General features: G+C 33.1%; 1 protein-coding gene across 4 annotated transcripts; it reads left to right on the top strand.

Moving 5' to 3' along the window:
• Positions 1 to 18: 18 nt before the first annotated feature.
• LOC117322340 lies at positions 19 to 22,873 on the top strand. Of its 4 annotated transcripts, none has more exons than XM_033877201.1 (15): positions 19 to 192; positions 11,657 to 11,854; positions 12,410 to 12,516; positions 13,729 to 13,822; positions 14,176 to 14,271; positions 14,985 to 15,185; positions 15,496 to 15,608; positions 16,032 to 16,170; positions 17,051 to 17,167; positions 17,851 to 18,042; positions 19,068 to 19,181; positions 19,861 to 20,025; positions 20,459 to 20,534; positions 21,797 to 22,339; positions 22,430 to 22,873. In XM_033877201.1, exons 1-15 carry the CDS (start codon positions 135 to 137, stop codon positions 22,620 to 22,622), a joined length of 2,406 nt encoding a protein of 801 aa, XP_033733092.1. In that variant the 5' UTR covers positions 19 to 134; the 3' UTR covers positions 22,623 to 22,873. The 4 variants fall into 4 exon arrangements, with proteins under 4 accessions (XP_033733092.1, XP_033733090.1, XP_033733091.1 ...); XM_033877199.1 differs by having other exon boundaries at positions 17,045 to 17,167; XM_033877200.1 differs by having other exon boundaries at positions 17,045 to 17,167; positions 21,797 to 22,408; positions 22,499 to 22,873.
• Positions 22,874 to 23,962: the final 1,089 nt, after the last annotated feature.

Here is a 23,962-nt window from a genome sequence, read left to right as displayed (position 1 = left end):
TCTCCGGTATCTGTGCACATATTTCAATGGAAAAATGTTTGTATGTACATAAGGCTGTTCGCAGAATAAAAACAATATACATCAATCTGAATGACGTGTGGTAGGTTGTGCACCGTTGGACTATATTTGGCAACATGGCGAAGATTGAACCAAGCGCTGTTTGTATGTTGATTTTAACCTATAGCTGTTACGGTACGTATATCTTAATGAAATGATATTTTACACAACATTTTAATCAATTGTTTCTATGGTATTCTATCATAAGTCAAGCATATATCATTCAAAACTCATACTGGTGAAAATGAGTGACAAATTACTTATTGGAAGTGTTTTTTACAAGAGATGAGCAGGCTATTGAAGCCTTGCCATCATACATTAAATTTAGTCTTTGAACCAGTAGCTACTTTGCTTGTATGCCCGTGTATTATATAGCTACATTCCAACTATTTTTAGCATAAACCTAATGTATACAACATGTATATACTTTGATAAAACCACATTTCGTTAAGGATGTTTTCCAACTAAATATCACACTAAATATTTTCTGACTAAATATCAAATGAAAAAAACAGGTAAGAGAATACTGGATACTGATATTTAGTTGTATAGAGTTTTCACATTATTAAAGTAAGGAGGCATTCATGCCGCATGACTGCCATTAACTACGTACTGGCATTATCATATGTATGAGGTCATAAGTATTTATAACTTTGAGCATCATTGATTGTGTCGAGGAGGATTTTACTAACGTTACTGATAAATAACGATCCAAACAACACACAAACAATAAATTAATAAATTAAAATGAAAACAGAAACTGTAATTTATTATTTTCTAAAACGAAATCAAAATATAATTGTAGAAATAAAAACCTCTCAGAAAAAGTGCAAGCATTGCTGATACGCGGTGTAATTACATCCAAGCTTGGTTAATTTGATGGGAAACAAATGATATAAAGATTCCTGAAAACGAAAATGGCAATGACATTTTATATGACTAAAACATTTCAACATTCTATAAATATGAATATATCTGCAGTTAGGATTCAATATTGTCAATAAAACAGATTTAAATGTAAAAATTTGTATTGCGTCATCTTGGACAGGAAATCGACCATTTAAAATAACCAGAATAGGATTCGAATCATCTGTGTTTAATTCACAAAGACAAATTAGTGGAGAAATCAGGACTGAACAAAATATTCGACTCATCCGATGTATTCGATGCAAACATAGTCGACACAATTCAGTTTTTATACTGTATACTGTATATTATTTGTCGAATAATTAATATAAAACTGCACATATATCTGTTTCCTCCCTGTAAGACACATCAGTGATGCTAGAGACATCATATATCTGTTTCTTCCCTGTAAGACACATCAGTGTTGCTAGAGACACCATATATCTGTTCCTTCCCTGTAAGACACATCAGTGATGCTAGATACATCATATATCTGTTTCTTCCCTGTAAGACACATCAGTGATGCTAGAGACATCATATATCTGTTTCTTCCCTGTAAGACACATCAGTGATGCTAGAGACATCATATATATGTTTCTTCCCTGTAAGACACATCAGTGATGCTAGAGACATCATACAGATATTTCTTTCCTGCAAAAACTCATCAGTGATGCTAGAGACACCATACATATATTTCTTTCCTGCAAAACCTCATCAGTGATGCTAGAGACATCATACAGATATTTCTTTCCTGTAAGCCTCATCGCTGATAGTAGAGACTGACATCATGCAGTTATGTCTTTCCTGCAATACACATTAGTGATATTAGAGACATCATACAGATATTTATTTCCTGTAAGACTCATCAGTGATGTTAGGGACAGTTTGGTTTGGTTTGGTTTGTTTTTGTTTAACGTCCTATAAACAGCCAGGGTCATTTAAGGACGTGCAAGGTTTTGGAGGTGGAGGAAAGCCGGAGTGTATACAGTTATTGATGATATGGGTCGAGATTGTTGAAATCCTGAAGAAAAGTCGGCAATTTCGCTTTTTTAAACATTCATTATAATACACATGCCTGCTTGAATAAAATGCTAGATTAAGATTGTAAATGAAATTTAAATGTTATACAAAAAGTAGTTCGTTATCATGGTTTTGATTGCTATCAGTAGGTAACCGTACGTAATAAGAGTATCTAATAACAAAACAAGATAACTTAGTTCTTATTAACAAAATTATTGGTTGAAATTTGAAGATACTTCAAGAATGCTTTAAAAACACTTTTGTTTCACCTAAGCTCGTGTATACGAAGATTTTTCTGATAAAAGTTGGTTGGTTGTTTTCTTCCTGTTCTGCGTATATGTGTATTAATATTGCTATATGAACGTTTTATATCCTTATGCGAGTTTCACATACTGTTATTTGGACAAGACGTCTAATGCGGTAAAGCGAGTTTAATTGAACAACTGTATAACTACATACATATTTCCTGACATTTAGTGATATATTTCAATGTTTGACAATATCGCAAATATTCTAAGTCTTCGTTAATTTCCACGGTTAATCAACAGCTTAAATCGTGAACAAGTATCAAGTAATTGTGTTTCTGTTATTTGAATTCATCTTTAACATAAACAGTTATGGTGTTTGCGCGCTTTCGAAAACATTTTTGTTCTGATACAAATAACACTGCGGGCAATCCGAGGGACGTTTTTTTTTTATCCATTACGGATTCCTGTTATTGGACTTTAAATTAACCGACGAATCTCATTTCCTATATTGTTAATGGGTTGTTTAAATATCATAATAGAATAGTAAGGTGTCGTCAGAGTTCGTATTTATTTATTATATTTAGAATGTATTGTCCATATTCATGAGTTTGTTCATAAGATATGATTGACGCGATGTAACCTACACCGGTTATTGTTTTACATGATAAATCTACAATAGCAGTACAAAGATCTACTAACAAATCTATCTACAGTATGTAAAATGAAGCTTTTTATTTCCTTTTTGTTTCCCACACTTTGAGCCACACAAAGGCGCATTATAGTGCAGTTTTGCATTCATTTTTGGTATATATCTAAAGATGTTCATTTTAAATTTCTAAACGTTTGGATTTCCACACATTCAGCCACACGAAGAAGCATAATAATGCAAGTTTACATTTATTATTTTACCTATTTAAAGGGGTTATTTAAATGCCTTTTATAGGGAACAACCACCCAATTGGAAAATAGACTTTTTGAAACGTTTCTCTGTGTATAGAAAGTTCAGCCAGAAAAAAAGTCTGGCAGCCACTGATTACTGATTTCTTAGAAATTTTACTGCGGATTTCACCCCATTTAAAAAGGTCAACCCTGGAAAAAGTTTGAGCTGATGGACCTGACTTTTTTCTCGTTAGGAGTTATATATATATGACCCTAAACTTTTGTTATAAACCATAATTGCCAAATCGAAATCAAAATTTTTTAATGATATACTCCAAAACGTTAACACTTAAGTCTATGGGAAAACAATAGGTTGGTTGGTCCCTTATACTATCCTCCCTTTGCTACATAATAAATGATTACCTATACGCTGGTATTGTTACAAGGAAGACGTATTGTGTCATACACAGCCACTTCAACCTAGTGTACTTAGAAATACCATTCACAATGAGAAATCTAGCAAGCCCATGATACAGCTTGATATTCCGGCGTGTATCTACTGTTTAACAGGAAACATCAACAAGGATACTGTAATGCCACTTCATCTTTCTACGTACAAATATAAACATACAACTTAACCATAGCTTTTATAGATGTTTCATATAATTATTCATGGAATTATTTTGAGATCAGCGAAAATCTAGAGTTAGATAGAATACATTCCAAGCATATAATTATCAATTTAATCAGTTACGAGGGCTGATTGATAAGTTGTGAGCCTCGTATTTAAGGAGGTACTCAAGAACGTTCTTTTTAAGTCCTACTATTCTCTGACTATAAAGGGCCGTGCACCCAAGGACTGGTCTCGTTTGGTTAGTTAATATCGACGAGGTAGGACTCTAAAGTAAACAAGACAAGAGGCTTTCGTAAAATGGACAAAATCGGTTAGGGTTTTAGGGTTAGGGTGAAAGAGTCTGTCATTACCATGGCTGCCATTCACGATTGTGGCTTTAAATTGAAGCATCCACCTTATTCAACTGATCTCGCTCCATCATAATTTCATTTTTTTCCAAAACTGAAAACATCTATTTCATACACCCTAACCCTAACCCTAGCCCTAACATGCCGTGGATGACTTTCTGAACAGCCAGGAAAAGGAGTTCTATAAAAGTGGCATTGAGGCCCTTAAACACCGCTGGCAAAACTGTATAGATACTGAAGGGGATTATGTTGAAAAATAATGCAATGTGTCCGGCAAAATTCAAATCCTTCAATATGAGGCTCACAACTTATCAATCAGCTCTCGTATACCTTATAATATGTTATGATACGGCAAAATTGAGAAAATGAATGTGGTGTTGCGTGATAATAACAAATATATAGGTTAACAGTTTACATTAAAATGTGTTGTGTTACTTCTCTTAAGTGTCTTTTTTGGTCTAATAACGAAATATCCTCGACTAAATTTAATATTTGATATCCACAGAATTTAGTCATATTTGAAATGAATTAAACAGCATTTTTTTATCATCGATGCTATTATTGTAGAATCTCAAGAGCAGTATAATCTCTCAAGACTAGGTTGGTACACGCCATCCAAACAGTGTAGGTTTATATACCTTCGGAAGTTTAAGGGGCCATGATGGCCGGGTGTTTAAGGTGTCCAGACACTTTATCACTAGCCCTCCACCTCTGGGTTACGAGTTCGAATCCTACGTGTGGCAGTTGCCTGGTACTGACCGTAGGCCGGTGGTTTTTCTCCGGGTAATCCGGCTTTCCTCCACCTTTAAAACCTGGCACGTCCTTAAATGAACCTGGCTGTTAAAAGGACGTTAAACACAATACACCAACCATATTTTGGAAGTAGAATTTGATTAATTTTGCAAAATTTCTAGCCATAGAACATTTAGTGTCTTCCAATAAGTATTGTCTGACTTTAAACAAGATTGGTATATTTATATCACCGGACTACAGTAATAAGATATGAATTATCTAACCAAACTGTCTATTTCACACACGCAAAAAAGACAATATTACAAAATCAAAGCTCTTCATATCGAATAAATTAATGATACTTATAATACACTCTCTACAAATAAGTAAAGGATATAAGCCGAAAACTGAACGCGCCTGAGACTGTTCCATATTTACATATCTAGCAGTTTGTTGTCTATATCTTACTTAAAACACACCCCTCTTTGTGCTTATTTTGAACAGTTTCAATATATATTGAGTATGTGCAATCAACCCTAAAGGCTAACGATACAATACAGGACAGTTGCCCTGTAGCATATTGATCATGTTTTACCCAGGTGCATGTATTACATGTGTTGGAATATTCCCGAGTAGAATTTAGTCTCATTTGAATGATGTTTTCCGACAGTGAAGCTGTGTTCCTCACACAGCCCATGCACAGCACAATTGGAGCACCAGCAACCAGCGTTGAAATAGATTAAATCTAATCGTGTGATTGATTTGTTGAAGAAAAGAAAATAATCATAGTGTACTTCGGGGAGTATACATGTATCTTTGAGAGAATTTACAGAACCAAATCACACAATTAAAGTTTGAAAAATCAAGATTTCAACACCACATCTAAAACGTTTTTTAAACAACGATATATCACAGCTTTGTGTCTGGGAGTATACACGAATCTCTCAGGGAATATGATACGAAGGAAACTATGTGCACATAATTGTGGATTTCAACTGCAACTACAAAATGTTGTTCGCAAAATTACGAATTCAAACGAAATAGATTAATGCTGGAAATATGTTTCTCGGTGTTTAGATATGTAAACATCTGTATGTGTTTTGTGAAAAAAAAGTTTCGTTTACTTTTAAGAATGTAGATATTTATATTTAGAGTTACATAAAATAACTATATATTTTCATATTTATTCATTTGTTTAAATGTCATCCCATCGTTTATATAGCTGTTTTCCATTTACTAGCATAATAATGTTCTCATTTCAAATTTTATCTTTAGCTGTCTAATAAGTTACCGTTTCCAGTCTAATAGGTTACCTATAATTGTTTTATTAGTTAACTCTAACCGTCCGATAAATTACCTATAACTGTTGAATTAATTACCTCTAATCATATAATAAGTTACCTATAACTGTCCAATAAGTTACCTCTAACCATCCAATAAGATACCTATGACTGTCCAATAAGTTACCTCTAACCTGTCCAATAAGTTACCTCTAACCGTCCAATAAGTTACCTCTAACCGTCCAATAAGTTACCTCTAACCGTCCAATAAGTTACCTCTAACCGTCCAATAAGATTCCTATAACTGTCCAATAAGTTACCTCTAACCGTCCAATAAGTTACCTATAACTGTCCAATAAGTTACATATAACTGTCCAATAAGTGACCTCTATCCGTCCAATAAGTTATCTGTAGCTGTCCAATAAGTTACCTTTAACCGTCCAATAAGTTACCTATAACCGTCCAATAAGTTACCTATAACTGTCCAATAAGTGACCTCTATCCGTCCAATAAGTTTCCTATAACTGTCCAATAAGTTACCTATAACCGTCCAATAAGTTACCTATAACCGTCCAATAAGTTACCTATAACCGTCCAATAAGTTATCTGTATCTGTCCAATAAGCTACCTTTAGATGTCCAATAAGTTACATATAACTGTCCAATAAGTTACCTTTAACCGTCCAATAAGTTACATATAACCGTCCAATAAGTTACCTATAACTTTCCAATAAGTTACCTATAACTGTCCAATAAGTTACCTATAACCGTCCAATAAGTTACCTATAACTGTCCAATAAGTTACCTTTAACCGTCCAATAAGTTACCTATAACCGTCCAATAAGTTACCTATAACTGTCCAATAAGTTACCTATAACCGTCCAATAAGTTACCTATAACTGTCCAATAAGTTACCTTTAACCGTCCAATAAGTTACCTATAACTGTTCAATAAGTTATCTGTAGCTGTCCAATAAGTTCATTCGTTTGTATACTCATTGAATAGCTATATGTGACTTGTTGCACGCTTACGGGCGATACCTTTGTATTCTGCATGATAAAGTACGTTAGCAATAACGGATAACACAGCTTTGTTTTACTGTGAATGCAATACATTGTATAGTTGAGTTCATTCTATTCTTTTTTATTTTTTATTTTTTGTAATATTACAATATCATATTTCACGATGTGAAATCTAATTATCTGAAAAAATTCCATGTAAGTAAATTTGTTATTTCATGAAATATACAATCAAATTTGAAAAACAAAATTACAAAAATTTGAAGTCTGAAGTAAGATTTATATAAAAAAAAAATACAGAATCGTTAATGAAGACAGAATTATTTTAGTGGTGTAATTTTGAATAATCGATATATAATGAATTATATGTTCAACTAAATGATTGCAATAATGCACACATGATGACACGGTTATACCGTCAATGTGTTCTTATGTAGGTCCAGACTCTTTATGTAAAATACCATAACAATTAGTTTACAGGGTCTTTATATAAAATACCATAACAATTAGTTTACAGGGTCTTTATATAAAATACCATAACAATTAGTTTACAGGGTCTTTATATAAAATACCATAACAATTAGTTTACAGGGTCTTTATATAAAATACCATAACAATTAGTTTACCGGCTCTTTATATAAAATACCATAACAATTAGTTTACAGGCTCTTTATATAAAATACAATAACAATTAGTTTACAGGGTCTTTATATAAAATACCATAACAACTAGTTTACCGGCTCTTTATATAAAATACCATAACAATTAGTTTACCGGCTCTTTATATAAAATACCATAACAATTAGTTTACAGGGTCTTTATATAAAATACCATAGCAATTAGTTTACATTCTCTTTATATAAAATACAATAACAATTAGTTTACCGGCTCTTTATATAAAATACCATAACAATTAGTTTACAGGGTCTTTATATAAAATACCATAACAATTAGTTTACAGGGTCTTTATATAAAATACCATAACAATTAGTTTACAGGCTCTTTATATAAAATACCATAACAATTGGTTTACAGGGTCTTTATATAAAATACCATAACAATTAGTTTACCGGCTCTTTATATAAAATACCATAACAATAAGTTTACCGGCTCTTTATATAAAATACAATAACAATTAGTTGATATTCTCTTTATATAAAATACCATAACAATTAGTTTACAGAATCTTTATATAAAATACCATAACAATTAGTTTACCGGCTCTTTATATAAAATACCATAATAATTAGTTTACAGGGTCTTTATATAAAATACCATAACAATTAGTTTACAGGGTCTTTATATCAAATACCATAACAATTAGTTTACAGGGTCTTTATATAAAATACAATAACAATTAGTTTACAGGGTCTTTATATAAAATACCATAACAATTAGCTTACAGGCTCTTTATATAAAATACCATAACAATTAGTTTACATTCTCTTTATATAAAATACAATAACAATTAGTTTACAGGGTCTTTGTATAAAATACCATAACAATTAGTTTACAATGTCTTTATATAAAATACCATAACAATTATTTTACATGCTCTTTACCGAAAATACCATAACAATTAGTTTACAGGGTCTTTATATAAAATACCATAACAGTTAGTTTACCGTCTCTTTATATAAAATACCATAACAATTAGTTTACCGGCTCTTTATATTAAATACCATAACAATTAGTTTACAGGGTCTTTATATAAAATACCATAACAATTAGTTTACAATGTCTTTATATAAAATACCATAACAATTAGTTTACCGGCTCTTTATATAAAATACCATAACAATAAGTTTACAGGCTCTCTATATAAAATACCATAACAATTAGTTTACATTCTCTTTATATGAAATACAATAACAATTAGTTTACAGGGTCTTTGTATAAAATACCATAACAATTAGTTTACAATGTCTTTATATAAAATACCATAACAATTAGTTTACAGGCTCTTTATATAAAATACCATAACAATTAGTTTACAGGGTCTTTACAGAAAATACCATAACAATTAGTTTACAGGGTCTTTATATAAAATACCATAACAATTAGTTTACCGGCTCTTTATATAAAATACCATAACAATTAGTTTACAGGCTCTTTATATAAAATACCATAACAATTAGTTTACAGGGTCTTTATATAAAATACCATAACAATTAGTTTACAATGTCTTTATATAAAATACCATAACAATTAGTTTACCGGCTCTTTATATAAAATACCATAACAATAAGTTTACCGGCTCTTTATATAAAATACAATAACAATTAGTTTATATTCTCTTTATATAAAATACCATAACAATTAGTTTACAGGGTCTTTATATAAAATACCATAACAATTAGTTTACAATGTCTTTATATAAAATACCATAACAATTAGTTTACCGGCTCTTTATATAAAATACCATAACAATAAGTTTACCGGCTCTTTATATAAAATACAATAACAATTAGTTTATATTCTCTTTATATAAAATACCATAACAATTAATTTACAGAATCTTTATATAAAATACCATAACAATTAGTTTACAGGGTCTTTATATAAAATACCATAACAATTAGTTTACATTCTCTTTATATAAAATACCATAACAATTAGTTTACAGAATCTTTATATAAAATACCATAACAATTAGTTTACAGGGTCTTTATATAAAATACAATAACAATTAGTTTACAATGTCTTTATATAAAATACCATAACAATTAGTTTACCGGCTCTTTATATAAAATACCATAACAATTAGTTAACCGGCTCTTTATATAAAATACAATAACAATTAGTTGATATTCTCTTTATATAAAATACCATAACAATTAATTTACAGAATCTTTATATAAAATACCATAACAATTAGTTTACCGGCTCTTTATATAAAATACCATAACAATAAGTTTACCGGCTCTTTATATAAAATACAATAACAATTAGTTTATATTCTCTTTATATAAAATACCATAACAATTAGTTTACAGGGTCTTTATATAAAATACCATAACAATTAGTTTACATTCTCTTTATATAAAATACAATAACAATTAGTTTACAGGGTCTTTATATAAAATACCATAACAATTAGTTTACCGGCTCTTTATATAAAATACCATAACAATTAGTTTACCGGCTCTTTATATAAAATACCATAACAATTAGTTTACATTCTCTTTATATAAAATACCATAACAATTAGTTTACCGGCTCTTTATATAAAATACCATAACAATTAGTTTACAGGGTCTTTATATAAAATACCATAACAATTAGTTTACATTCTCTTTATATAAAATACAATAACAATTAGTTTACAGGGTCTTGATATAAAATACCATAACAATTAGTTTACCGGCTCTTTATATAAAATACCATAACAATTAGTTTACATGGTCTTTATATAAAATACCATAACAATTAGTTTACCGGCTCTTTATATAAAATACCATAACAATTAGTTTACCGGCTCTTTATATAAAATACCATAACAATTAGTTTACAGGGTCTTTATATAAAATACCATAACAATTAGTTTACATTCTCTTTATATAAAATACAATAACAATTAGTTTACAGGGTCTTGATATAAAATACCATAACAATTAGTTTACCGGCTCTTTATATAAAATACCATAACAATTAGTTTTAAGAATCTTTATATAAAATACCATAACAATTAGTTTACATGGTCTTTATATAAAATACCATAACAATTAGTTTACCGGCTCTTTATATAAAATACCATAACAATTAGTTTACAGGCTCTTTATATAAAATACCATAACAATTAGTTTACAGGGTCTTTATATAAAATACCATAACAATTAGTTTACAGGCTCTTTATATAAAATACCATAACAATTAGTTTATATTCTCTTTATATAAAATACAATAACAATTAGACACTTAGTTTACCGGCTCTTTATATAAAATACCATAACAATTAGTTTACAGGGTCTTTATATAAAATACCATAACAATTAGTTTACAATGTCTTTATATAAAATACCATAACAATTAGTTTACCGGCTCTTTATATAAAATACCATAACAATAAGTTTACCGGCTCTTTATATAAAATACAATAACAATTAGTTTATATTCTCTTTATATAAAATACCATAACAATTAGTTTACAGGGTCTTTATATAAGATACCATAACAATTAGTTTACGGGCTCTTTATATAAAATACCATAACAATTAGTTTACAATGTCTTTATATAAAATACCATAACAATTAGTTTACCGGCTCTTTATATAAAATACAATAACAATTAGTTTACAGGGTCTTTATATAAAATACCATAACAATTAGTTTACAGGGTCTTTATATAAAATACCATAACAATTAGTTTACAGGGTCTTTATATAAAATACCATAACATTTAGTTTACATTCTCTTTATATAAAATACCATAACAATTAATTTACAGGGTCTTTATATACAATACCATAACAATTACTTTACAGGCTCTTTATAAAAAAAATATCATAACAATTAGTTTATATATCACTCTGTAGGCATTTATGCAACAATACTTATACCGACGCCCGGAAGCTGGACGTGGAATGAAAGTCATGTCAAGTGTCGAGAAAATAATTCAAGACTGGCTTACATGGACGAGATAAACGCTCCAATCAAAATATCTGATGCCGATATCATGGAGAATGACGTGATACTTTGGATTAATAACAAAACAGATATAGTTAATCCATGTGGTGAGTGTGCATTTAATAATAAGTCAATCAATTATGATTGCTACTTTTTATGAATTTACTTATTTAATTACGGGGCTGATATTTCACGGTTGTCCGAGTTGGACCTAGTTCACGGGCATCAAATTTCGTGCAACTACGCCTTGTTAACATCCCGCAGTAAACACTCCTTTGCATTTACTTGTATAAATAAATTTTCGCTTAATATTAATTTTCGCGTTGTATTTAATGACCGCAAATATAGGGGAAATAAATACCCCGCAAATATTACTATCTATACAGTATGATTGCTCTGAAATTGTTCACTTTGGATAGCTACACTGTCAAAAATAAAGTAAAATATGTATTATGTATCAGTGCACAAAAAAACCCCATTTTATTGCTTATAAATTTGATTTGTAAAATAACAATTGCATGTAATGCTATAAACTATTGTCAGATATCGGTAATAATATCGTTACTATGGAAACTTATATTTCTCAATGGTAATGGCAATACAATGTCATATACAGATAACTCGTGGTGATAATATTTACATATCATTGGTGTTATCCTTAGGTTGTGTGGAGGCAGATGCAGTAGAAAATAATGGCTCGGTAAAACATGTAGGTTCGGTTGATGAATGCGCCATTCACTGCAGAGACTTCCCTCAGTTTGCTGTAAAGGTATGATATGTTGAGTGCCTTATATAAACTTTATGTGTAACGAACGAAAGAAAAAAAGGTATTTAAAGCTGGATTTATACTTGACCATGATGCAAATAAAGAGTGGAGCTCCACGGTTTGTTGCATGAAACTCTATTCCACGAGCCGTCACTCTCAACACGTTTGTTTAGTATTTATTTATCTATTCATTTTATTTAATTTTTATTTTTTTCATTATATTTTTTTTTTCGTTTACGAGATTCTTTCTGTGTAAACGATTGGAAGACAATTATGCAAGTGTCACCTTGGACAAAAGCTCCGCGTCGTTAATTTATCCTTGGACAGTTATTGCAATTTGTGATATAACTACTATAAATGCTATTATATTTACATTTCCTAATGCTGTCATGACGTAATTTATTCGTCACTGTAAATCACGTACAATGTAGATTTCGCGCATATATTATTTCGCGAGCTCACTTTTTCAGATATACTCACGAATGCATGACTTTGCGAACGCTGACCAAGAAATAACTTTAAATTCGCGAATGATGAGCTATACATTCATGGACGCTGCAATGCTCGTCAATCGGTAACCGATATCTTGGCCGCCATCCAAAAGGTGCTACTTTCGTAAAAAAAAAATCGCGAAGGATTTGAATTCGTGATTGACTCTCCTCCATATATTTCGAAAATAAATTCCACGCGAAATATAAGTGATTTACAGTATCGACAATTTGATTATTAGAAGGAACAGTCACTTTAATATTGAATTAACAAAGCTGTAGTTTTAATATCATAACGGGCACGTGGCGGATGTCGTTTATAATCCTTTAAACCATAGTTTGTTCTAAACGGCTCATATGCTGGATTGTCATGTAAATGCTAATATAATGAAGTATTCACCATAACGAAAACAAATGTCACCTAATACATTATGACAGTATAACGAAATATCAAGGTTATATTGTAAACACAAAATCCCAATTTTAGATCATCACAATATGGAACACTTATTCTTTCAAAATTCTTCGTAAAAGTAATTCATTTTGTGTTGAAATTTTAGATTAATTTACGATACAAATCATTGACATAACACTTGTCATTTATGTCAATCATGCTAAACTTTGAAAATAAAATAAATACAATAAACACTCTCTGTTTTGATAATGATGAAACCTTCCTTGAAAATAAGTAGCAGGTGAATGTTTAACAGATTAAGTTATCTTACAGGGTTCCAATTGTTCATGCGAGGTGAGCATTACTTGTCACCACAACCAGTCGACCTGTTTGGATTCCGATAACTACCAGATATATCAGCGTGAAGGTAGGACTTGGAAGCGTCCAGTGATAGAGAACAGAAGACGCACGATTATTTAGTACTATAAATATTCATCCTGAATATGCTAAATATTGCATTGGTGCTATTATCTTAACTTAAATTTGCTCTACTGTGGATTGGGATATCATATCATAAAAATACTGCGTTCGAGCAAAATATTGTTTCTATGCAATGATAGTTTTTCGCAATTATATTTCGTTCGAAAACAAAAAAATGCATATATCATATATATCTAGAGAAAATAACTTGTATACTTTGATGCTATGGTTTTCCTGTTTTACACTCTAAATTATCACATCGCGTAATATTGTTATAATCACTTTTCCTTGGGTCCGAAGAAACATGTCTGCTGATGTTTGGGAATTCAACACGATTTGACTTTAGAGCGAAGTTTGTCAGCTGTGAGATGAAGGCAGGAAGCATGTGCAGAACAGGTATGTATATTACTGAAAAATATATCATCTATTGTCACTATGCTCATGCCAGGGTATCGCGGGCCGACCATCACTGTGCTATTGAAAATTAATCTTTTAAGAACGTCGATGTGACGCAATGATATAAGCTGGGGTTATTTCTGGCTGGGCGATTGGGTGCCGTAGATCGTGAGTTTGAGGCCCGGTCAGGACACGATTTATTCCTTCGTCATTTGTGTTGCTACGCTATGCTTTGCTATGCTATGCTTTTAATAATGATTAATAGTGTTATATACAGCTATATCACGTAGCGGTCTCAAACTGGCCAACAATGTATTATCCGTGCTTTATTGAGCATTTAGCAACCAGCCAAAGTCTTTCTCAACGTGCTGGGTAGTATACAGCAGGAGCTGCTGTTTCGGCGCTGACAGCTTACACACGACATTTCTTGTACTGTCCTACCACGTACTCATTTACAGCCGAGTCGACTGGAACACAACGGAGTAAAGTATCTTGTTCAAGGGTACAACATAGTGTCCACGCCGGGACTCGAACTAGCGACCCTTCCGCCACGTAGCCCTGCGTCCTACCACTAGACCATCGCGCCTCCATAGACACTCATATGCTATTTTTCATGTTAAAGAGTGAAATGTTAGGCCAACAAAACATCAAATACGTCAATTAACAACATAATCTGTATAAAAAGATAATACTCGACACTGATTTTTTTTCAGATATTATCAAGGCAATGTATGGGACTAAGTTCACTTGGTACGAGGCACGGTCGCTCTGTCAAAATGCAAGCAGCAATCTCGTCGATCTCAGTTTAGTAAGCGATTTAGAAAGAACTAGGAGTATTAAACTGGTGAAAAGCCGATATTACTGGACGAATGGAGTGATCAAGCACAACAAGGCCGGAGTTTTTCAGATCACAGGTCGGAAATAGTTCTATTATTATTTTGTTTTCGATGTTTATGAAACATGCCATTTATAATCTATCAAAGATAAAGTTATCCTTTGTATTCTAAAAACACCTAACCTAAACTGTGGCACCAAATCCTGACCACACGTTCATCTTGATATTAAATCATTAATGTTAAAATCGGCTAACATTTAATATACCATCTTCATTTAACGTAACAAATTTCATAACGGCGTTTTTCATTCAATACTGAAAACATCATCATTTCTAGTATGTATACCTAGTTTTGGAAACTTCAGCAGAAATTGATTATTTATTATCAGATTGTGTGCAGGCTTCGGGAATATTAGATAATGTCAGGATACATCGCCAACAGGAGTGGAATTCTGTCTACTCTTGTCAGCAGAGGTGCAAAAGTGAGAAAATAGCCCTAATGGTAGGAACCATACTAGCACTGTGTTTCGTTAGAGAAATCTTTTTGTTGTTCTGCATCATCATTTTATTCCAAAGTCCAAGATAATAATCGTCAATATGAAATCTTCAAATCTGATAGGACATTCACATTTTTTGACAGGAATCAATTCATAGTGAATATATCTATTAATGAAACAGACTTCAGAAAAGCATTTAGATATAGTTTATAAAACACGAAGTCCTGAAGAAGTATACACAAAAAATGATAATTAATGTTAATCTTCAACATAAATTTGTATAATTTTTCCATATGGTATCAATAAAAGGGAAGATAAGGCGAACAATGTATATCAATATAACAATGCATAACAATAGGAAAAATGTATCCTCGTGTCATAAGCTTCGAAGGATGAACATAATGCAATGTGGGGTTTTTTTCTGAAAGGATGATCAATGTGGCTGTCTGATGGAAAGTGATGAATTAACAAGTTGGAGAACATCTGGATGTACGACTCCTTGTTTAGGTAACACACGTGACCGCTGTGGAGGGAATGATCGCTTCTCAGTTTACCGCCGAATCGAAAGTAAGGCTTTTAATCTTTTTGTGAATCTACTAACTGAAATGCAACAGGAGTATGTTATATACCAGCATCTTATTACCATAAAATATGAAGTATTTAAGGTGTATCAATCAAAGTAACCTATAATTTGTATAGTTATTCACGCATAAATCCATTCTGCTTCACTGATGTAAAATGTTACCTTTAATTTACATCAATTGCGAAACAAGCTTAACGACTTATTAATCTCTCGTGTTGGCGCTGATAGAAGCGCGCAAGGGGGAGAATACCCGGTTAAACCCTACATGTTCGGGCAGGTGAGGCCATACCTTTCCCGTTCAATCAGGGAATCAAGCCCCAGTCGTCTATGTGAAAGGCAAGTGTATAAACACTGTGCCAGGCGACCGATAACATTCATTCAGACGTTGGAGACCATGTATGATTAGTGTATTACATACAAATTAATACCTAAAAATCAAATTACCTACTGTAACAGTATAAAATAATGATACTTGTTACTGTTACTATTCTTATTAGCCTCAGCAATGATGAATACAGTAGAGTAAATTGAAATGATACAATTGTGTTTTAAAAACTACAAAAATGTAAGATGAAAACGTAGTTATTGTCATAACCACCACGAATACAAAATAGCACCATCAAAATCGTACAGACCTATAGTGGTTCCCCTTTGTCGTCATCCTTCAAACATTTATTATCCAAAATCCTTCTCCTTAATAAATCCGTCCTTAAAGAACAATAGCTGTTAATAGGACGTTAAGCAAACCCAATCTCCTTAACAAATATTAGGATTTCAGACAATTTAGTTCATTAATTTAAATACAGCCTATTAATATATAAGGTTACTACCCATTTCCATTAAACTGATATTTAAAAGTTTCAGGGGTTCGGGAAAAAGCTTCGGACTTCTGTCTAGCGGTTACAAAGAATAGCGATAACAATATCACCACTAACTGGCAGCGCTGCGGGGATCGTCTAGACGGCTGTATATGCAGAAACGGTATGTTGAAATAATTTAATATTTATTTTTGTGTGATTGAAAAACGCATATTTGAAATGAAACTTTAATTCATACCCATGCAAAATATGGAAGTAGAAAAGAATATTTATATTATATAAATGTTAGTCGTGTTATTGACCGAAAAACCATAGCTTCAATTACTCTCTAAGTAGTCCAAATGTTTCAAGCTCTAAATCTTTAAGATAATTTATTTTCATATCATTTTATTATATTTACCATTGTATGGCACTGCCACTATATATATGGTAAATATAAGCATTGAACGGCTTTCAGTTGACATTCATATTGACTATGAATGCCAACTGAAAGCCGTTCAATGCTTAAATGTGCCGTAAGATAATAAAAGTAAGTGAAATAAAAACCGGCTATATATGATGTGTATATGTTGAATTAAAATTATGTCTAAAGTTTCACATAAGAAAGTAAAATGAAATCTGCTTGAAATATAATTGGAGTAAACTTAATCAAATATTTAGACTCTAAACCTTCACATACTGAAATACATGTAGTAACAAATCTGATTCATATATTATGTGGAAAATAGAACGAAATATGATCGATTTAAATTTATTCTGATGAGAATGTGTATTCTATACAAACTTCATCGTGTTCGATGTCACTCTTCTTTCTTTAAAATATTCCATATTTGTATCACATAACAGGGACTGTTGATATCAATTTCGTAATCAAAACAATCAACCTCACATGGGAAGAGGCCCAGGAAGAATGCGAATCAGATGATATGATTTTGGCGGTCTTCAAGAGGAGATTCATATCAGAATGGAGTGAAATTCAGGAAGGTGCCAATTTTTGGACAGGCACATACAGTCCGACTATGTTAGAATTCAGTTCAGGTAAGTAGCATTAACTTATAGTTTAAGTGAATAACTCTACAAATACAGTCAAACCTCGCATATGTCACCTTCCAATTGAGCCAATAAAAGGGTGACTTTTAACAGGTAAGCTCTTCATCCAGTTTCAAGAAAAATAGCCTCAATAAGAAGGTTCATGATCATTCCGCAACATACATAAAATTTGTAAAATATCACAGCTACAAATATGAAATTAGAATTCATTAGCCGTGAAAATTTGTATTAAGAATGTACCAAACACAAAAACAAAATTGTTTATAAAATATAAACTATGATACCACCACCTCTGTGTGGAATTAGAGGTTAACGCTCACTTCTACCTCGCTGAACTTGAATTTACCTAAACTGGCTACCAGACCCTTAGTGTTTTAGTAAGAATTGCTCAGCTAAATACTAGCTTATCTCATCCTTGTTTGAAACTTACATAGTAGGATCAGAATCAGACATTTCCTAGCGACGAAAACCATAAAGCTCAATTTTATTTACAATTTTGATATTCTAGACACAGGAGGCCAGTTTAAAATTCTCCACATATGTGGCATTTAAAGATCCTTTATCTACATGAATTTGGAATTTAAATTTCTAAAGTGAATGTGAATGGTTTGGATAATACAGAAGTTTTTTTTTATCTCAATTATGCTTCACACAATAAAAATGGTGTAAAAGTGTAGTTAAACTTTGAAATTATTTTTAATTGACAAAATGCAGAATAAGACCAGATGCTCAAAAGGGGTAGGCGTCTTCGACGACACCCGCCATACAATCGTGGTGACAAAGGGACCAATAGTCATATCAACTGGCATCAAACACGTATGACTTAAAATTAATCAAGACAATACAATGATTTAAAAAAGAGCAGGACGTCGACCATCGATCTCAAAACTAAGTAATCAACCCTCGTAAGTGGTTCCCGTAACTGATCTGATAGATCTGATAGAGAGAAATGAACGATTCCCCAATACTTGATATTTCTGGTCTATAAAAAACATTTAATTATTTTGTTACAGAGGCTGAAGTCCACAGTGATGATAAATGCCTTGCTGTTACGAACTTCACCAAAGATGAATACAACGTGGCTGTGTTAGATTGTAACCAGAATCATGGAGTGATTTGTCTCAACGGTCAGTACACAATTCCCATCACAGTAAGCATGTATACTTACTGATACAGACTGTTTAATAGGGTCACAATGGTCAGTACACAATTCCCATCACAGTAAGCATGTATACTTACTGATACAGACTGTTAGATGGGGTTCAAAATCAACCCCGACTTATATATGTCTTCCATTATTTTATATTTTCATCTATTTCAACTGATATTTTCGTATGTAAATCATATTTATATGAATGAACGCATTCGTCACATACTGATATCACATATTATCATTAAGCAATCTACCCTTACTAATGCAAACGACCAAACATATATACATACCTCGATCAGTTCTGATTAATGAACAATCTAAAGAATATAAATTACTTTATCTCAACTGAAACCTGATTTAATCAAAGAATGTGAAAGTGAGAGGTGACCTGAAGTGGCTCTCAGTGGACTATTTCTTTCGTTTAAGATTGGGCTCTCTCTGGCGTCAGTTGGTGTGAACTTAATCCTTCATAGCTGAAGAAGGGATAAAGATAGTGTAGTGTTTCATGGTTTAATACATAGTGTGGGTTACCTGCCTTAGTATAATTTCCCTCCGCTAGGCTGCCCTCATAATACTATTTTATTTCAGAAGTATAGTCTAGCGATAATAGCAAAACTATGGCAGGCAATCCAATCTAGTTTTTTATATTGCAGATAATGGGACACTTATTGACATCACTACATTACCGTATGAAGGTAGTGAACACATGACGTCACACAAGAATAGCCCGGATGTCACTAGTGTACGCACGACCCCTTCCTCCACCATTACAGTAACGACAGAGCTGCCATACACCGGATTGTCACCCATGATAATAGGTTGGTTATGATGATTCATTAACCTTTTCAACTTACAAATAAATCATTGACGAGACCGGCAATGTTATGATTTATTTTTGGACAGGAATTTATCGTCTTAATCCGTCCTTTTTTATCATCTAAAGTCCAATCAAACGTTTGTGTTGAGTTTAAAAAAATCAGTTGGGTGTTTTGCAGCTTTATATGATCATAAACTGGAATAGCAAGCTATTTTTTTTTTTTTTTTTTTGATGGCCTCATCACTCTCGTGTCTTTTTACCATCCTTACTGATACTACAGTTTGATCTCAGTTACAATTCTCAAACGTTCAGTGGTTCCTTTAAGGGCGTTTGTTTATTCAATAAAGTATATGTTTATCTTCAATATGATGCCTCCCAGTATAAGCCTTGATACAATGCTGGATTACCTTGATGTTTTGTTTTTGTTTGCTAAGGTCTGATCTGTACCGTGGTATTTGTGGCTGTCGTCCTGACAATTATCCTGGGCGTACTAGCGGTTCTCCTCTACAGGTATTCAGATATTAACTATTTGCAAAACTCACTGTCAATTACTTAATGATTGTCGATAATTGTTTTGGTTTATTTTCTCCTAATAATCTATGCGCCATTTTGTATATCTTATAATTTATATCTTTGTTAGACAGTAAGATAATCTTACTTTGGTCTGTTCCGTTGGCAGGAAAGTCATAACCCTCATGTACAAATTTGGCTGGCCAGCACAAAGCTTCCCGAGTGCTTGTCAGCCGAACACATTCAAGAGGGTTGCGATATCCCTATACACAGTGTAACGCGGGACGAGCCTCAGCTTGGTTATTCCAGAAATCAACACAAGGAAGCTTACACCATGATCATATATACAAGTTTATTTACATCGAATCACAAAAAATTACCAACTCATTCACTCTGCCAATCACACTCTCTACTATACTACATCTATTCCTATTTCAATGAATATAAAGTCTCTCCACACGACAGGGATGACGTTCACTTTCCCAAGCACTTGTGACGATTGGTGTCACGATCAGTTCATCCCTATACACAGAACAGACCCGTGTTTGATTATTTTCCTCATATTCTTAAATAACAGTAAAATATTGTAAGGTGTTATGAAATCTATTCATCGCGCCATCATCAGTGTCCTATGAGATGTGCGTCGAAGTTGATGACAGTATCAATTTGCGAGATGGTTACGCTACAGCAATTGATGAGCGCGTGTCATCTGTCTTTCCCATACCCTGTGTTAGATCAACTTATTACAGATCCCTAGCAACCACAGGGTCACCCTGTGAATTATGTGAGAATGCAAGATATCAATCTTTGTTTTCCATTGTTTCTAGATTAGTGCGCCGACCACGTAACCTCGGATGAAGATCCGAGTTGTGCGGTTCGACGCTCCCTACCCGTGTCGGTTTGTGTTTCTCGGGAATCTGAGAAACAGACCGGTCTGTGCAGTCGTGGTTATGTCCTTGACAAGACACTTAACCCTTATTGCTTTTGATGGCATGCGATGGGCCTCCCGTATGTTGTTTAGTGAGGTAGTCACCAACTACTACCAGGAAACTCCGCCTCAAAATTACACTGGGTATTCACAGGGCGATAACCCCAGCAAACAAAGAAAAAAAAACAAGGTTTACAAAAGCACCACTACAGATACAAGTTTTTTTTTCTTTCATGGAGCTTTTTACTTAATTGGGTTTATGTTTATATAATGAATGACAACCTTAACGTAAGACATACCAGTTAACTCCATGTGTTATCAAATTTGTTTTAAGGTTCAGGGAACAGAAAAGGCAACTAAACATGCTGAAAGGTCCCACGATAAGCTACTCGAATCTGGAGCATAGCATTGTGGTCAGCTACAACGAGGCGCAAGAAAATGAGGATCCAGGAGGCGACCTCGGAAATTTGGATAATGTCACGGAGCGATTGGACGCGTTATTTGTCCGTAAAGATGAAATGTCTCCGGATGAGAAATCTGAACACCTCTATGACGTTTCAGACAACGTAAACATTGAACTTCCAGGAAAACAGCAAAACGGAACGGTTTTGAATGCACGAGGGGAAACACCGGAACCGGAAGAAGGTGAATATATGGAAGTTGACATATGTGAAGAAAGTGGAACTCCTATTGTCGTAACGAATGGCGAGAGTGAAATCCCAAAAGACGTTGAAAATATGGAAAGTAGTTTCAAAAACAATGAACAGAGGAAAGACTCTTTGGTGAAAGTATCGGAGATACGTCACGAAAACGACAAAAGTGATGATAAAGAACACGATATCGATGACGAATATGATCACACAGATTCGTACGTCAGGCGATGTAAACGAGAGTCGGATACGGACACTTACGATGAATTTAACACGAAATCGTGTGAGCTGCGTGGGTCTCGAAGTGAATGTTTCAGGCGATGTAAACGAGAGTCGGATACGGACACTTACGATGAATTTAACACGAAATCGTGTGAGCTGCGTGGGTCTCGAAGTGAATGTTTGTATGACCGAGTGGGTAGTGATAGTTACGATGAACTTAAGACGGGAGTGGCAGCCAAACAAAAAATTCATTATGAGGATATCGAACTTAACTTTGATCTCCCTTGATTACTGATAATGAACTGGTTACTGAACTCCAGAAAGCTCGTTTTCTGAACATTCGTATATGGTACGGATCTTAACCATAACACTTATCAAACCACGCCCCGGTTTTATCAGCGTTCCTCAACTTAAGAAAATTTCTTAGCTTAAAATTGTCCATAGGAAAGCATTACAAAATTTAAGGGAAAAGTTCCTCAATTCTTTAGTGTTTTCCTATGGACAATTTTAAGTTAAGAATTTCCCTTAAGTAAAGGAATGTTGATCCCTAGCATCCACGGTATCATCCTGTGACGTATATGTGAGAAATCCCTGGGAATGTTTGTTACTACCTTGGGAAACTCACACATTGCAGAAAGTCCTTGCCGAATGGGAAAGAATCTTCGAAAGTTTCAGAATCAAATCGTACAAATTCTTAATCGGATCATCAAGGCTCGGAATCGAATCGTCATGGCTTAGAGACAATTTTATTATTACTCGACGAGGTGCGTGTGTATTTCTTTTTGCAGTGTCACCACACCTTGGCACAATCATTCCGAATGCTGCGAAGACAGTGCAATCCATTCAGAAATTAATTGCTTCTAAAACTTGGACCGAAATGAAGCACCAAGAATTCCTAACTCGTTTGATATCTCTGTGTACAGCTAACATTGTGTAAACACACGATATGTTCACTCAAAGGAATGTTGGATTAAATAGAGAGTGCCTTAATGTAGTTGTGATACTCATCCGAGAAAATCTTAATAAAACTTGTATATGTGTGCCCAGTTTGTTTGTTAATGGTGTCAATGCGTTACTGTTGTAACAATAAAGTGGAAGAAAACGTGTCATATCACGAAAAGTTAAGTTAACGACAGAACTTTTTACAGGAAAACTTTTGTACAACAAACCAGTGCTGACTTTAGAAAATATCACTTTAGACAATTCTGTATTTTCGAGTAAATTATTAGTGTTTTCCTAGCCATTTTTTGGAAGTTTACACCTGGGCCCAGTTGTTCTAAAAGTGATTAGTTAATCACTTGATTGGTGAAAACCTTATTTCTCCTTTCCTTCAAAACCTCCGTGTGAATATTCCTTTAAAAAGGCAGGAAGGAAGAGTTTGGAGAGTGCTAAATAGACTTTTGTAAAAAAAAAATGATGTTGGTTTTACCTGAAATGATTGATCAAGGATTTCTAAAATATCATTGCAAACTGTGATTAGCCTTATCACATTTTGAACAACTGAGCCCTTGTAAAAATTGAGAACTTTGTTTTATGAAGCAAAGTGTATATGTATGGGGAGGAGGATGGAGGGATGGTGAACTTTCACCATAGGTTGCTACATTTTCGTGTCCTTGCATGAAAATACA

This window comes from Pecten maximus, chromosome 2, assembly GCF_902652985.1.
Source record: "Pecten maximus chromosome 2, xPecMax1.1, whole genome shotgun sequence".
Lineage (NCBI taxonomy): Eukaryota > Metazoa > Mollusca > Bivalvia > Pectinida > Pectinidae > Pecten > Pecten maximus.
This window is presented reverse-complemented; position numbering and strand designations above follow the sequence as displayed.

Coding starts and splice junctions, on each gene's coding strand:
- LOC117322340 (XM_033877199.1), top strand. CDS start 135: ATGGCGAAGATTGAACCAAGCGCTGTTTGTATGTTGATTTTAACCTAT. Junction 11,855..12,409: donor AGATATAGTTAATCCATGTG/GTGAGTGTGCAT, acceptor TGTTATCCTTAG/GTTGTGTGGAGGCAGATGCA. Junction 17,168..17,850: donor CGGCTGTATATGCAGAAACG/GTATGTTGAAAT, acceptor ATCACATAACAG/GGACTGTTGATATCAATTTC.